A 15,351-nucleotide genomic window follows, 5' to 3' on the forward strand; every position below is an offset into this window, starting at 1 on the left:
GAAGCAAATTGGTTACATGCACAGCTGTTCCAGATTCTGTCTGCTCCAATTGTAGTAAATTCCCCATGTTTCATCATTAGTTTTTGTATTACTCTCGAATGGGACAGAGTCTGGTCAGAATGGTTCAGCAAGCATTATGTAGTATATATTATAACAAATAAAATTGCTGCGCTAATAATCACAATATTTAAAATAAGTTTTTTCATAAACACTGGTATAAAAGTATCAAACTCGTACAAGAAAAGCTGCTGACACAAAGAGACAAGAAAACAATGTCTTCAGCCAAAATTGTGGAGAGTGGTGTCGCACTAATCAGGATATACAACTGCAGTAAACAATAAACGTCCCATGTGCAAAAAATGTAGAGTCCACAAATGTCCAAAAGGAGAAGCAAGGGTGCAAGCAGAAGAATCCACCACCAAGATAGAGTCACTAAATGACCTTACCAGCTCCTTAGACCCCAAAGGGTCAAACAGCGTCCAAAGCTCTAATATAGCTGTAGCAGGCAAGATCCAATAGCATCCAGACCCCTGTATGACGAAACGCGTCGGGATTGGCTGACGGATTGACGCATGCGCAGGCGAGGGACGCGACGACCATTTTGTTGGTGGGGAAACCAACACGCTGCTTCATCTATACTGAATGCTGCCGAGTTATATCATGTAAGCTGCTTTCTTTCATTTACTAATAAATAAGTGATCATACTACACCATGAGAGGATTCTGTTTATGTCTCTTGAGTGCATAAGGAGTCCTTTGGAGTCTATTCTGGTCCGGTATTGAAGGAGGGGTCTGGATGCTATTGGATCTTGCCTGCTACAGCTATATTAGAGCTTTGGACGCTGTTTGACCCTGTGGGGTCTAAGGAGCTGGTAAGGCCATTTAGTGACTCTATCTTGGTGGTGGATTCTTCTGCTTGCACCCTTGCTTCTCCTTTTGGACATTTGTGGACTCTACATTTTTTGCACATGGGACGTTTATTGTTTATTGTTTACTGCAGTTGTATATCCTGATTAGCGCGACACCACTCTCCACAGTATATATTATATGGTATGCATATGTATGAAATTATTATTTTTTTTTTCAGTTACCCTGGGGCAAAAAGTGCCACTGAGGTTATTATTTATTGTAAACCAGATTCCGGGGACATCATCACAACAGAATTCTTTAAAAACACCATTACGACACTAGTATTACAATAAAAAAATGTAGCCTTATTTACATTCATGGCTCAATTAAAATTTTTATACAAATACAAAGTTAAGTATATTAGTTTCATTCAATTTGATAATCCAATGTTAAATGCATTGGAACAGGGATTTGAAATAAAAATGATCAGTCTTTCATTTGGCAATAACACCAAAACATATAAAAAACAAGTGATTTCGTTAATAAGCCGTGTAACATTCACTTACCTTCTGTTCTAGTAAAGCACTTGCAAGACTCTGTACTTCAGAGCTCAACAATGATGTTCCCCGAATGACCTTACTGAGAGCCGCCAGAGATTGGTGAATACTCTGTACCAGGCAGATAGCGCTGAACTGCTCCAAGATGATGAACGACAGGATGGGTGACCCATGGCGTTCTGTAGGAGGAGACACCTTCTGATGGATCAGGTTGGAGTTCTGAAAATAAATATTTATACAATTTTACAGTGTTCACCAATTATTCTCCACTAATATGGCTGATGTATATTAAAGCATGATGTGATAGAATTAAAGAGCAACTACACACCAAAACAATGTTATATGTATTATTATTATTATACAAGATTTATATAGCGCCAACAGTTTGCTCAGCGCTTTACAATAAGAGGGAAGACAATACAGTTACAATACAATTCAATACAGGAGGAATTAGAGGGCCCTGTTCATTAGAGCTTACAATCTAGAATTATGTAAAAGAGCAGCTAGTAAGGTTTAGAATAGTATACTCTATGTATTAAGAAAGTACAATCAGCGCAACCCTTAATATTACTAATGAATCATGTGCAAACTTCATACCTCCCGTACAACAAATTAATTGACTCCCAGTGTTGCCAATCTGTTCATGGCACACTGGGAGGAGGAAGTGGTTTTTCCTAATCTCTCTAGTCAATTAATCTGTTACAGGAGGTATATAGATAATCTCTTTATGGTGTTTGAAGGTAATTTAGTGAGTCTACAGATGTTTCAAGATAACCTTAAATGCAACAATAAGAACATAGTCCTTACATGGAACACTGATATGGAACGTATGGTGTTCTTGGACCTGGAAGTCTTTAAGGAAGGAGATCATTTTAGGACTCGGAGCTATTTTAAGCCCACAGACAGGAATGGATACATCCCTTTGGACAGTTGCCATCATAAGACCTGGTTATGCAATATTCCAAGGGGACAGTTTATCCATTTAAGGAGGAATTGTTCCTCGGTAACTGATTATATGTCTCAACCTTTAGTGCTAACCAATATATTTCAGCTGAAAAGTTACCAAAGGGAGGCATTAAATAGTAAGAGGGAGAGGGTACACGATATGGACAGGAATCTTCTCATTTTAGGACTGAAACAAATAAAGGAAAATAAACATGAAATAAAATTAGTGAGAGCCGGTTCACACTACTCCGACTTGGGACAAGACTTGTGTGCCCTCAAGTCGCCCCAAGTCTCTTGTCATCACAAATTCAATGTAAATGAATGAGAGCCGTCTTAATATGCACTACTGAAGTCGCTCTGACTTCAGAAAAGGTTCCTGTACTACTTCAAGGCGACCTGTATCCGACTTGTACACATAGACTTCAATGGGAGTCGCATCTAAGTTGGATCCTTATCTATTTTCAAGCGACTTGTTATCAGACTTTCCAGGAAGAAGAAAAATATTAGACAGGCATTCCCCACAGAAAGTCGCCTATCATTTAAGTCTCTTCAAAGTAGTGCACAAGTCTCTTACAAGTCTCTAAACAAGTCTCTTCAAAGTCACGCTAAAAAGTCACGCTAAAAAGTCACGCTAAAAAGTCACGCTAAAAAGTCGCTTTTTCGTGGGGCGACTTTCTGGTCACGGTAGTGTGAACCGGCTCTGATAGATTACAACTTACAGTACAAAAAGTTGGAAACGATCATCACTAAAAACATTGGGGTATTCTTCTTAAGGACCGGACCTTAGGTCTGTGCTTCCTGTACATCCTCAATTTATTTATCGTCGAGCCCCCACGCTTAGGGATGTAGTAGCTCCTGGGGTAATGGATTCCCCCACAATGAGAGAAAATCAGTTATTTTCTTTTTTGTCTGGTTTTTATGCCTGCAGACGATGTTCAGCATGTAGACATTGCAAACATAATAACAAAAGGTGTAAATAATTCACTTCCTCTGTCAACAAGAGTTATAAAATGAAGGATCTTATCACTTGTAGCACACAGGGAGTAGTCTACATGCTTGAATGTGACGGCGACCTTCAATACATAGGGAGGACCTCCAGGGCACTGAGTGTACGCATAGGGGAGCATGTTAATAATATTAAAAAAGGCCTCAGATCACATGGTGTCTCCAAACACTTCCGGATGTGCCATGATAGAGACCCTAGAAGTCTGAAATTTTGGGGAATTGAAAAAAAGTCAACAGACATTGGAGAGGGGGGAATTTTTTTTTTTTAGGTGCCTTAGTCAAAGAGAATCTTTCTGGATCTTTGAGACGAAGGTCCTTATGCCATCCAGACAGATAGGAGTTCGATCTGAATTGCTTTATTTCAGACAGATAGTTGATATCAGTATAACTTCTTTACTTCTGGCCCTTTAAATATATGTTTCAGGTGGTTTTACTGGTGGCATAGGTTTTATGACTTTGCGATTAAATTTTTTGTCTAATAGATGATCTTGATAAGGAACGCATCTATATTTTAGGATGCGTGTTAGCAATACATTTATATATATATATATATATATATATATATATATATATATATATATATTTTATATATTTTCTGTAACTGATAGCCGCGGGTGTCGTTAATGTTTAATTATTAATAAAAAAGTTTTTTTTAATTGTGCATAACTGTAGGATATATTAAGGGTGCTACATTTTTTATGATCGCCTTTTTTATCCTATTTTATATGGATAGTTATTAGACCCGTGTAAACTCTGCGTCCAATATTTAGGGAATGGCTGCAGTTAGTATTGAGCGTGGCCATAGCAGTTTTTTAGTATTATTGTCTCAATGGAAGGCAGCAGTGTGCTAAGTGTGGCTGCGCAGTAGGTATGAGTCGGTTTGTCTCTATGGAGGTAGATGCTCTATATTAAAGACCGGGTGACACCATGGCTCCACCCCAATGATGAAGTCCTGTAGGACATAACGTAAAGGTAGGGTGAGCCATGTTCTGTGAATCACCCGCTGCTATATGAAACCTACTGAGTGGAATGAATAGATGTTTGGTGTTGTATCCACACCTGTTTATACATGTTTTTTTTAAAAAGAGAATGTTCGTGTAAGTGTTTATATTACTAGAGCGTGCTTTTAAGTTTTACAGAGAGCACTTAGATTGTTTTATTTTTCTTATACACACTGAGATATGTGTGTGATCATTGGAGCTGCCAGGACCTCTTTGCACCGGTCATGCCTTATCCCTGGCTAGTGGGAACCTGTGCATTCTGACTTTCTTGTTGGTTCAGGGGTCATGTATTGGAGGTGAGCGAGCAATCTGTGTGCTGGTGATGGGCTCAATCACGCATGTTAACAGTGGTTTTTGAATCTCTCACAGAAGGAAGCTGTCCCTCCTAAGGACTTTTCTTATTGGGGCTCTGGATTGCTGTCCCTCTGAAGGGCTTTTCCTATTTGGGCTCTGGGCTGCTGTATTAATATGTTAATTCATGATTTTAGTTGCGCTGCACTGTATATATGATCTAGTATACTGTATGTGCTGGGTCCATACATGTACAAGATGAAGTGATTTTCTTTCCTGCAATCACAGGTCAGTGTTGATGTGGGAGTCCCTCCTGCTGAGCCATTGTGTTCTCCTGGTGGGGGGATGGGGAGATCCATCCCTGCCAGGAGAACACAATGAATATTGCTAGCCGCTATATTAGCTGATAGCAATAATCGCATGTATTATCCGACAGGCTGGTTGTACCCAAGTTGATAAAATGATCCACTTGGGTACATTCCAGCCTGTCCATACGTGGTTCACATTTTGGCCGGTCCCTGCTGAACCAGCTGAGATTTGAACTGTCTATGGCCGGCTTAAGACAGACTTGCAAAATTCTGGTAAAGATTTAGCACTGAAGATAAGAAAGATTTTAACTCTAAACAGACACAATGAAAGTGGAACTAATCACGTTACAGGTTACAGAGCTTATTCTATCATATGGAAGTATGCACTGCATAATTGCACATTATGCCACATTTATCCCCTAGAGTGCCCTCCCCCAGAGATGAAAAGACCACACTCCCCCTCCATTACTGCCATTTTCTCCTGGCCTGCTACTGGCTCCGATATATCCTGACTACTGGTTGACAAAGATAATGTAACTCCAGTGCATGCATATGGGATCAACATTTTACAGGCACCCAGTTCATATTCCTGAGAACAGGCTGGGGTTGTACACTGAACTGCACAAGTACCACAGTTATTGTCCAATTTATAAAGCAAAAATTCAGCAGGAAGCAAAAAGGGCAGAAGTAACATGCAGCATCTGGTATTCCTAGGCAGCCTCCCACCCAGTTACTGACCAGACCTGACCCTGCTTAGCTTCCAAGACCAAATGAGATCAGGCGCATTTAGGGTTATGTGGCTGTAGGCAGTAACATCAAGTAACATGCAGGGCTCTTCTGCTCAAGTTGCTAACAATTGTTAATACATAGTTACATAGTTAGTCAGGTTGAAAAAAAGACGCAAGTCCATCTATCTCAACCAAAAAACAAAAGATAAAACCAATCATACAAATCACATTAACATAATCCTATACCCACAGTTGATCCAGAGGAAGGCCAAAAACCCCAGCAAAGCATGATCCAATTTTCTTTTTTTTTTTTTTTTTTCAAATATTTTATTTATGCGAGATCACACTTACAGGTTATTTACAAATCAATACATCATTTTCCTTACATATCCATCACTTTAATGTGATATATCAACAAAACCGAAACAAAACAAAACCCAAAAAGAAAAAAAAAAAAAGAAAAGGGGGGAAGGGGAGGCCACCTTGGATTCACCCAGAATAGTACTACTCAAACCTAGGGACTAATTCCTAATGATCCAATTTTCTACAGCAGAGAAAAAAATTCCTTCCTAATCCCCCGAGAGGTAATCGGATATTTTGTGGATCAACTTTACCTAAGTACCCAACTATATTAGGTTTATTTAGGAAAGAATCCAAGCCTTTTAAAAGCAATCTACTGAGCTGGCCAAAACCACCTCTAGACAGAATCTATTCTACATTTTCACAGCTCTTACTGTGAAGAAACCTTTCCAAATTTGGAGACAAAGGGCCTGATTCATAGTACGGCGAATTGGCGTTTCGGCGTGATTTTGCGAAGCGGCGATTATTTAAGTCTGAAATTGGCATTCAAAGAACGGCGGGCGGAAAATAGCGCCTAGTGTGAGATTCATTAAGATGCAATATGGTCAGAGCGCGACTTAAAACCACGCCAGCTAAAAGCTCGACTAAAGTTTAGCCAAATTTTCCCCTGTACCCCCAAAAATCCCAAATCACTGTGGAAGGTGTGGAAGTCAATTTGGAGATGACTTGCGTTTAAAAAATCTCAAAAACTGACTTAGAAAGAGAGATATCTGCGAAAGTGTGGAAAGGTTAAACAGCTTCTCCAGCCGCGAGCTGCGAACTCGCGAATGTGCGCATGCGCAACGTCAAATTGGCTCAAAAAATTTCGCCAGCGCGATTTTGGGTCAATTTTTTTTTGAATACCGCTTGCAAATCCGCTGTCTCGCCCATAGAAAATGGCAAAAACCGGCGGAATTGGAAAAACATGCACACTTCCAACAAGGGATCCTTTAGTAAACACCATCACATTCCATACACCTTTCCTGCTAACTCCGAAATCATAACAGTCAAATCTACAGTGTTTATATAGAACCTCCACATTCTCTGAAAAAACCCACAAAATATTACATTGGGGAATTGGTCGTCAGATTGAAATATGTTTTACATCTATTTTTTTTCTAAGAAAGATTATTAGCATTTCACACATATCAAGGAAATGTCACAATTTTGACAATATTTTATGTGTTTCCAAAGAATGTTTTTAGAAATATATTGCAAATACTACCTTTTCTTCCATATGGGTATGGCCAAGTGTTACCATTTTACTACACATTTAACTGAAGGTATATATATATATATCCCTTATACTTGGCTAATTAGCAAAGTATGCCCAACAAACAAATAGAGCTTTAGCTCACAATATTGCTACATATTGACTTTATGGGGCATCTTTTGTATTTTGTTCATGTCTTTGGATTAAAAGTTTGCTGATACACATGCCTTTTTCAAACATGAACAAAATTAATGATGTCAACATTTGGAGGATTGGAGATATCCAAGTGTTGCCCATACAGAGGGCACCTTCCGGATTCGAACTTACAAACCTACAGCAGGAAGGCAGACTCCCTAATCATTGTGCTATTTCTCAGTGAGCGTTGGGTGTTTTCCTCATGCCGTCAAAATGCTCACATGGGAACAGGGGCCATTGAACTGAATAGGATTGGATTTTTTGCCTGTTTTGGGAGCTGATCCTTGAGCTGGACAAATCCCCCTCAAACGCCCCCAAACGGGCTACGTTCACATGTACGTGTTTGTGGTCTGTTTTTGGGGCTTTTGTAGGTGATTTCATATAACAATGCCTGCCCAAAAAATGCATGTCAAAACGCCTGTGAAAACGCCAGCCAAAATGCACATAAGAACGCCTGATATAATTGCCACGCCAAATTTAGGGATGTTCATGAGTGATGAGTCAGATTGTTGGCTTACATATCTGGTCAATCGTCACAATCTCACTTCTCAAATCCCAAAAGGTGTGTTTCAATTGTTTCCCTAAATATATATTTCTCTCTCTCTCACGTAATTGTATATATATGTATGTATTCCTGTATCTAAACATTCTAAATAATGACTAGCAAACTTCAAGAGAGAATTTTTTCAATTCACATATACTATACACACCTACATACATTTCTATTCCTCATTTCTATTTCCCTTGTTTTGGCAACTGAGCATGCTCCAAAACACACAGGATACACACAGTTAATTTTTGGACTGGGCGTTACCATTCTGGGTGTGTTTGCTTGGATTATATATAGCTCACTCAGACATCAGGAAAGATTTGACCTACGAAGAGGTCCAATATATTTGTGTGTCACATGTTTTATGGGTAACATTTTTGGCCCTTTGTTATTTATGGAGGTGAGATTTGGCTGTGTTGTGTGTTGACTCTCTGTAAGTATTTATTGCTGTTAACATAATTCTGTCAATCTGCACATGCATCTGTTGATTATGGGCTCTTTGTCGATGTATATGGTCTAAATGTTGTACAAAGGTTTTTTTGGTTTGAAAAATACAAATGTAATAAACAGCATGTTTCCAATTTTTTTTTTAAAATGTCTTCATGTGTCTAAATAAAGTTTTCTGGTGTCCACAAATGTATGTATTTGTATTTCTTTTTCTAAGTTAAATCTGCTTAATGGTTGTGTATGTTCACTATTCGCGAATTCGCGAATATACAAAACCGCGTTCTCACATTTATACATGAAACCGGAAACGAAACTTTTGGTGCGTGCACACGTTTCCGGAAATTGTCCAGGCCCTGTCGTAAGTGTGCATCATGGCTCCTGCACTGTTTACAGCCGAAATCGTGGCATTTGTGTGTAAGGTAAGGAGGGGGTGTGAGTGTGCAGGGTGCGGGATGGGGGATGGGGGATGGTGGCTGGGTGGGTCGCTTATCTAGCGGGTGTGCAAGAAACTTTTGGTCTGCTGATCTGCGCATGCACTTTCTGCCTATTAGACGTGATCTAGAAGCTTCCTGTTATAGAAACTTCCTAGATGTGAACCTGTTCCCTATATATATATATATATATGTATGTGTGTATATATATATATGTGTATATATGTATATATGTATATATGTATATATGTATATATATATATATATATATATATATATATATATATATATATATATTATATGTATATATATATATTATATGTATATATATATATTATATGTATATATATATATATATATATATATATATATATATATATATATATATATATTATATGTATATATATATTATATGTGTATATATATTATATGTGTATATATATATATATTTTATATATATATATATATATTTATATTATATTATATGTATGTATATATATATATATATATATATATATATATATTATATTATATGTATATATATTTATATTATATTATATGTATATATATATATATATATATATTTTATGTATATATATTTATATTATATTATATGTATATATATATATATATATATATATATTTTATTATATTATATGTGTGTATATATATATATATATATATATATATATATATATATATATATATATATATATATATATATATATATATATATATATATATACATTAGATACATTATAGAATATGTTATATACCATATATTAGTGTATATAATAGGGAACAGGTTCACATCTCTGAACTTTCTATATAGATATAGATAGGCATACCCTGCTTTAAGTACACTCACTTTATATACAATCGTGAGTAAGGACACAGCTTGTTCAGCTTGCCATGACACTGCTCACAAACCATAAGTGACAGGGATAACAAACTTAGGGAGCAACGACAGGGTACCCAGGTACCCAGGACTACACCATATCCATTTTGTGGCTGGCCAGCTTGCCTAGGTAATCTATCATGTCATAGTCCTGGATCCCCTTAACATGCTCCCACATGGTTTGGGAGTAAGGCTATGTCAATGTGGCCAAAATTTACAATGGAGCTGGTGTATTTTCATGCATCGAGAAAAGAAAAAAGGGATTGCTTCACTTTAAGTACATTTTCAGTTTCCATACATGCCCTGGTCCCATTGTGTACTTAAAGTGGGCTATGCCTGTATATAGATAGATTTGATTCGTTTCAACTTTTACACAAAATGAAACCCAATTATCTGTGACAGATTGCTCTGACGCTTTGGAATCTATCTAGATAAAGACAAATGTATTGACCCTTTTCATATATGCAAGATTAGAAACATTATATTCCCTAAATGCATAATGCCAAAAATTATTGCCTTACATACATCCATACACACTGCAAGCTCGGCCCCGTTTGTCTTGTCTGACACTCTTACCATCATAAGCTGGATCTGCACACAGCAGCTAATTGGTTCACCTGAGATGGAATCAGTGATCACAAAAATCTGGAATGGTCATGTCTTCAAAGGATTGCCTTGAACAAATCACCTCTAAAAGAAACACATGAGTGTATAATCACTTGTCTCAATGGATCACATTCCCAACACACCCATCTCACACTGCCATATGATAATGAATGGGGGTGTCCATTGCAAGTTAAATACACCCCCAGATCACATTGCTTTGTTAATTTACAGATCTAACTGGAATCTGATGGCACTGCTGTGAACCACTATGCCATCAAATTCTGCTGGGGACCTTTAAAAAGGATTATGTGTGATTGTGTGGATAATTATGCCACCTTAAATTTGCATCTCCCACATACCATGTGCAACTCTTGCAGGAATTGTGAATCAAGGATAATTCAGCACAGCTTAATGAACAGACACATTGAGGAGTGTAGGAACACACCGTCAGATTACCCGATCACACTATGGGGTTTTAACTCCTCCATAATTTTGCCACTTTGGAAACCAAGTGCTTACTTTATGTATACTTTTTAGACGGAACTACAATTTCTAGTAGGGTGATATCATTGCATGAGATTTTCCCTCACTTCCTGTCTTAGTGTCACCAAGACAGGAAGTGAGGGGAATATCACTGTGGGGAAATAGCTTGCAATTGTTGCCTTATAATGTCCATAGTATATATAAAAGGAAAGAATTGCTGGCTGTATCCCCACGGGAGATTCCCTCACTTCCTGTCCTGGTGACACCAAGACAGGAAGTGAAGGGAAATCTCCTGCAATGATATAACACTGTTACATGTTCTAGTTATGTAGCAAACTTAAGAATATACAAAGCAAACATCTTTTTTTTTCCATTTTGGCAAAATCATGGATTCATTAAAAAACTATCTTTGTTTGTCCCGTGGCTTGCAGGAAAAACATTTTGCCTTGATTCCACCATCAACACAGACAGGGGAAACCCTCCTGCGGAGCCATTGTGTTCTCCTGGTGCTGCCCCTGCCAGGAAAACACAGTGATTATTGCTAGTGGCTACAAGAGATGCTAGCGATAAGTGTGTGTAAAATCTGACAGACTGGTTGTACGTTGTCCTCCAGGTGATCGACCAATCAACTTGGGTACCTTCAGCCTGGCCAACACAGTTTAAATCTGCATCTCAAATGAAGCAATCCCATTTACATATAACACTCCATAAAGGAGAATTGAGGGGCTTATCAGGTCTGCGTCAAAAATTAACAGCCACACCCAATCAGACAGCTCGTGTTAAAAGGGACCTGAAAAGCAATCTGCATGGCTTGCTTTTCCAAGCATTGGCTAGTTTAGTGAGCCTGGACTAATAACAGTCACTGTAATGCTACCCATACTGCTGTCCTTTTAACATGGTGACAAAAGTTGATACCTATGCTACATGTGTGTAAAGTTACTTGCACCCTGCTAAATGGACAGCAATAAGGTTGTAAATACAGTGACTGCCTGTCCCCCCCTGATGGCGGCCCTGGGTGTGTCATGAAAGGCCAATTGAGAAAATGGCTATATCATGTAGAGGAAATCACCAGTGTGGGGCAACCTATGTCATGGAGGTAGATTTGGACATCGATGTATATGTATCACCAGAAATGGAATTCTTTGTTCTACAATATCTCAAAGACGACCTAGCATGTTATTTGAAGACTGTACTATTTTGGACATACTTGGACTCAAACATACACTGCTCTTTCCACAGCTCCTCCTCCTCTGGGGGTATGATAATGTATATACGCATCTTCACCAAAAGCACAAGATGATGTGTCGTCTCCGGATGAGGCTGCAGCGGAGATTTCAGTTTCTGCCTGAGATAGTGGATCTGCAGCGGGCCTGGAGTGATGCCAAAAGGCGCTCACCCAGGCTCCTGCTAAAGGCTGTGGAGCAAATCTCCGGTAAGTAAAAATATACATTACATGTGACCAGATAGGTTACAATTTTTTGGGTAGGTGGACATGTGTTTAGCTATGCAACAACACTAATACCAACACCCCCCCCCCCTCCCTCTCGCTCCTACCTTTCCTACCTCCATCAAGTGTCTCTTCACAACCTTTAATACTACTATGTACATTCGTATTTTTTATGTTTTTTTTTTTTCTTCTGCTTCTAGCCAAAGCGGACGGACGGCACCCTCTTGTGCTTTTGGTGAAGAAGGGGAGGAGGAGGACGGCCACACTCCAATACGCAATCAGAGGCAGCGAGCCATTTGAGCAGCTGAAAATTGTGGATCGTAAGTAGAAAATAAAAATGTTAGAAATTTCTAGTCTCTAATCACATTTTACAGAGCCCCCTTTACATCGGAGTCTCCAGACTTACTACACTGTAAGAGGGAAGTGTGAAGACTCTGATATAAGGAGAGTTTGGGAACCATTATTTGAGGGGGGAAGCTGGGGACTCTGGTGTAAAAGGGAACTCTGTGTTCCCCAAAGCTCCCCCATACATCTGAGCTTACAGAGACCCTCTTACACTTCCCTTCCTCAGTCCACCACAGTCAAGGGCACAACAAGTCCCACTGCAGAAGGCTACCTGCTTGGACTTGTAATCCTCTCTGTAGGGGAATGAGGAAATACTGCCTGCTATGCTAAGACTTGTAGTGCCCTCTGTTAGGGACTAAGGATTCCTCAGTCCTCAACATTCTAGGGCACTATAAGTCTCAGCATAGTGGGCTGTCATACCTCAGTCCCTCACAGCTCGGGTCAAAAGCAACACAGTTAAACATCTAAAGGACAACTCCAAACAAAACTACCAATAATGGACAGAGTCCATATGCTCTATAATGTCAAAGACCCGCTACCACTCACCTTCCACCTCTGGTGCTGTCATTGTGTAGGGCAAAGGGCTCCATCTACACCATGTTTGGCTTTCAGGTCAGATAGGCAGGACTTGCTCAGCTCCACTCTCTTCCTTGGCAATTGACTCTGGCGTCATTGTGGATCTTTCCTCCTCTAGAAAAGCCCCAGGGGCCCTCTCCTTGTCCCCCAGCCACCCAGGGCCTTCTTCTCCTCCTCCTCCACCAACCATTTTCAGACTCTTCCAACTTCCCTGGGGCTACTCAACCACTTTGCATAGTGGACACAACAAATCTATGACCAGCCTGCAAAATATCAAGTCTGGGCCTGGTTACCTGTATGTTCCGGGTCCAGGGCGGAGCTCTCCTCCCAGAGCAACAACTGATGATAGCAGAGTGAGTTGACCGGCCAGTCACTTCCTACTGGTGCAAGTACACACCTACCGATTCCTCCACATCTTAGGATAACATGATCAGACGGCCAATCCCCAGGCAGAGAAGGAGGAGTAAGTGTCAGCGGACAACAGACACCTGGCAGACGCAGTGAAGGGACTGCAGCACACTGCTGCAACTTTTTGATCCGAGGATTGAAAGCAATCTTTTACTTGGGAGATTTCCCTGACTGCGCCCTTCGAAATGTTGGTGCTCCGCCACTGGCCGCAAGGCCCCTGTAGGTGCGAGGCCTTAGGCGCCCGCTTAATTTGCATGGTGCCCTCCTGTTTTAAAACATGGTCAATGCATCTCATTGGTGTAAGTGCACTTCTATGTTCTGAATTGTAGGGGCATTGAGTATGGTGCTAGCATGATGAGAGGTTACTGCCTATTTGTGTCCATAAATAATATATAATGTTTTTCTTTGATTTTAGAAACCAGTGATCAGGATGTGGAGGCTCAGCCTTCTCAGGCCCCCTGTAAGTAATGTGGATGTGCTGGTGTGTTGTGTATTAGGTCGAACTTGGAGGAATGATTGTTTGTTTTGTTTTCTTTTGTGGTTGATGTAACTTCAGCAAGAGAGGAGCCTCAGGCAGGGCCAAGTCGCCTGGATCCGGGCCAGGAACAAACTGTTGGCCAAGAAGAGGCCAATTGGTCCGACTCGGATGAGGACCTGGGCTCTCCTCAAAGGGGAAGTAAGTATTCTACATGTGTTTGTGTGTTCAATGTGTCCTGGTAAATATAAGGGCTGTAATATATATATTTTGACATTGGAGTTTTGTAGCAGCTGACATTGAGGATGTTTGTTGTGGAGGACTGGGGAAGAGGGGCCACTGCTTACCCAGTCCACTGTAACTACTACCTTCAATGTTTCCAGACTACTTTCTGTGTGCCTTTATCAAATAGCTTTTGTTCAAGGATTGTATTTGTGTCTTTGTGTTTCTAGGAGATACAACGCCATCCCCCCATGAAGGGACACCATCCCCCCATGTAGGGTCTCCCCCATCCTCCCCCACTCCAGGCTCCCCTGAACTAGTCTGTAAGTACCTAAAATTAGATTCTCACATGAATTGTGTGTGCTAGGATGATGTGTATCTAGGATAATCTAAGTTGGAGTCAAAGCAAGTGTAGTTTTGCTATATGTGACAGGAAGGTTGGTCATGAAACACTCTTGCTTAACCTTCATGTTTGAAAGGTGGTTTTGGGGAGCATTACAGGACATGTTATCTTTTGTAAGTTATCTCAAGCCACCCTATTCTAAATTGGTGTTAGTTTCTCTACATTGGAAATGGTGTGCTTTGTACTTGTAAATTTTTTGGGGACATTGTAATTTAATCATGTCCTGATTTAGTCAACACTGAAAATGTGTGTTTGTCAATCTTTCATAAATACTCTTCCTCGGTAATGTACCACATTCCAGTTCACAATTTGTGTTCTTTTTGTGCAGTTTCTCCAGAGCCAGCCACGCCATCCACTTCAGGGGCCCCAAAAAAACCTGATGATGGTAAGTTGTGTGCTTTTCCAGTAATGTGTCTACTTAGTAAGTGGAGAAATGCTAACTGTGTATGTCCCCGCTCAGGCTTCAAGTTGTTCTAAAGGCAGCGGGTTCTTTATGTGAATGCATTCTATGCATTAGTATTCCAAGTGATAGGTGTGCATATTCCCCCTAAGACTTACTGGGACCATTTTTTACGGTCCAAATTTTTGCACTAATACTTGTCTGGAACAGACTCCCCCTCCTCCTTAACT

At 39.8% G+C, this 15,351-nt stretch overlaps 1 protein-coding gene across 1 annotated transcript in view; it reads right to left on the minus strand.

Moving 5' to 3' along the window:
• DYNC2H1 (dynein cytoplasmic 2 heavy chain 1) overlaps positions 1–15,351 on the minus strand; it is an 807,725-nt gene that overhangs the window by 142,791 nt on the left and 649,583 nt on the right. Inside the window, exon 84 of the mRNA XM_082246437.1 lies at positions 1,415–1,624. Within this exon, the coding sequence (XP_082102563.1) occupies positions 1,415–1,624 (210 nt within the window). The remainder of the gene's footprint in view (positions 1–1,414; positions 1,625–15,351) is intronic.

The sequence above is a fragment of the Pelophylax lessonae genome (assembly GCF_965119305.1).
Source record: "Pelophylax lessonae genome assembly, chromosome: 2".
NCBI lineage: Eukaryota > Metazoa > Chordata > Amphibia > Anura > Ranidae > Pelophylax > Pelophylax lessonae.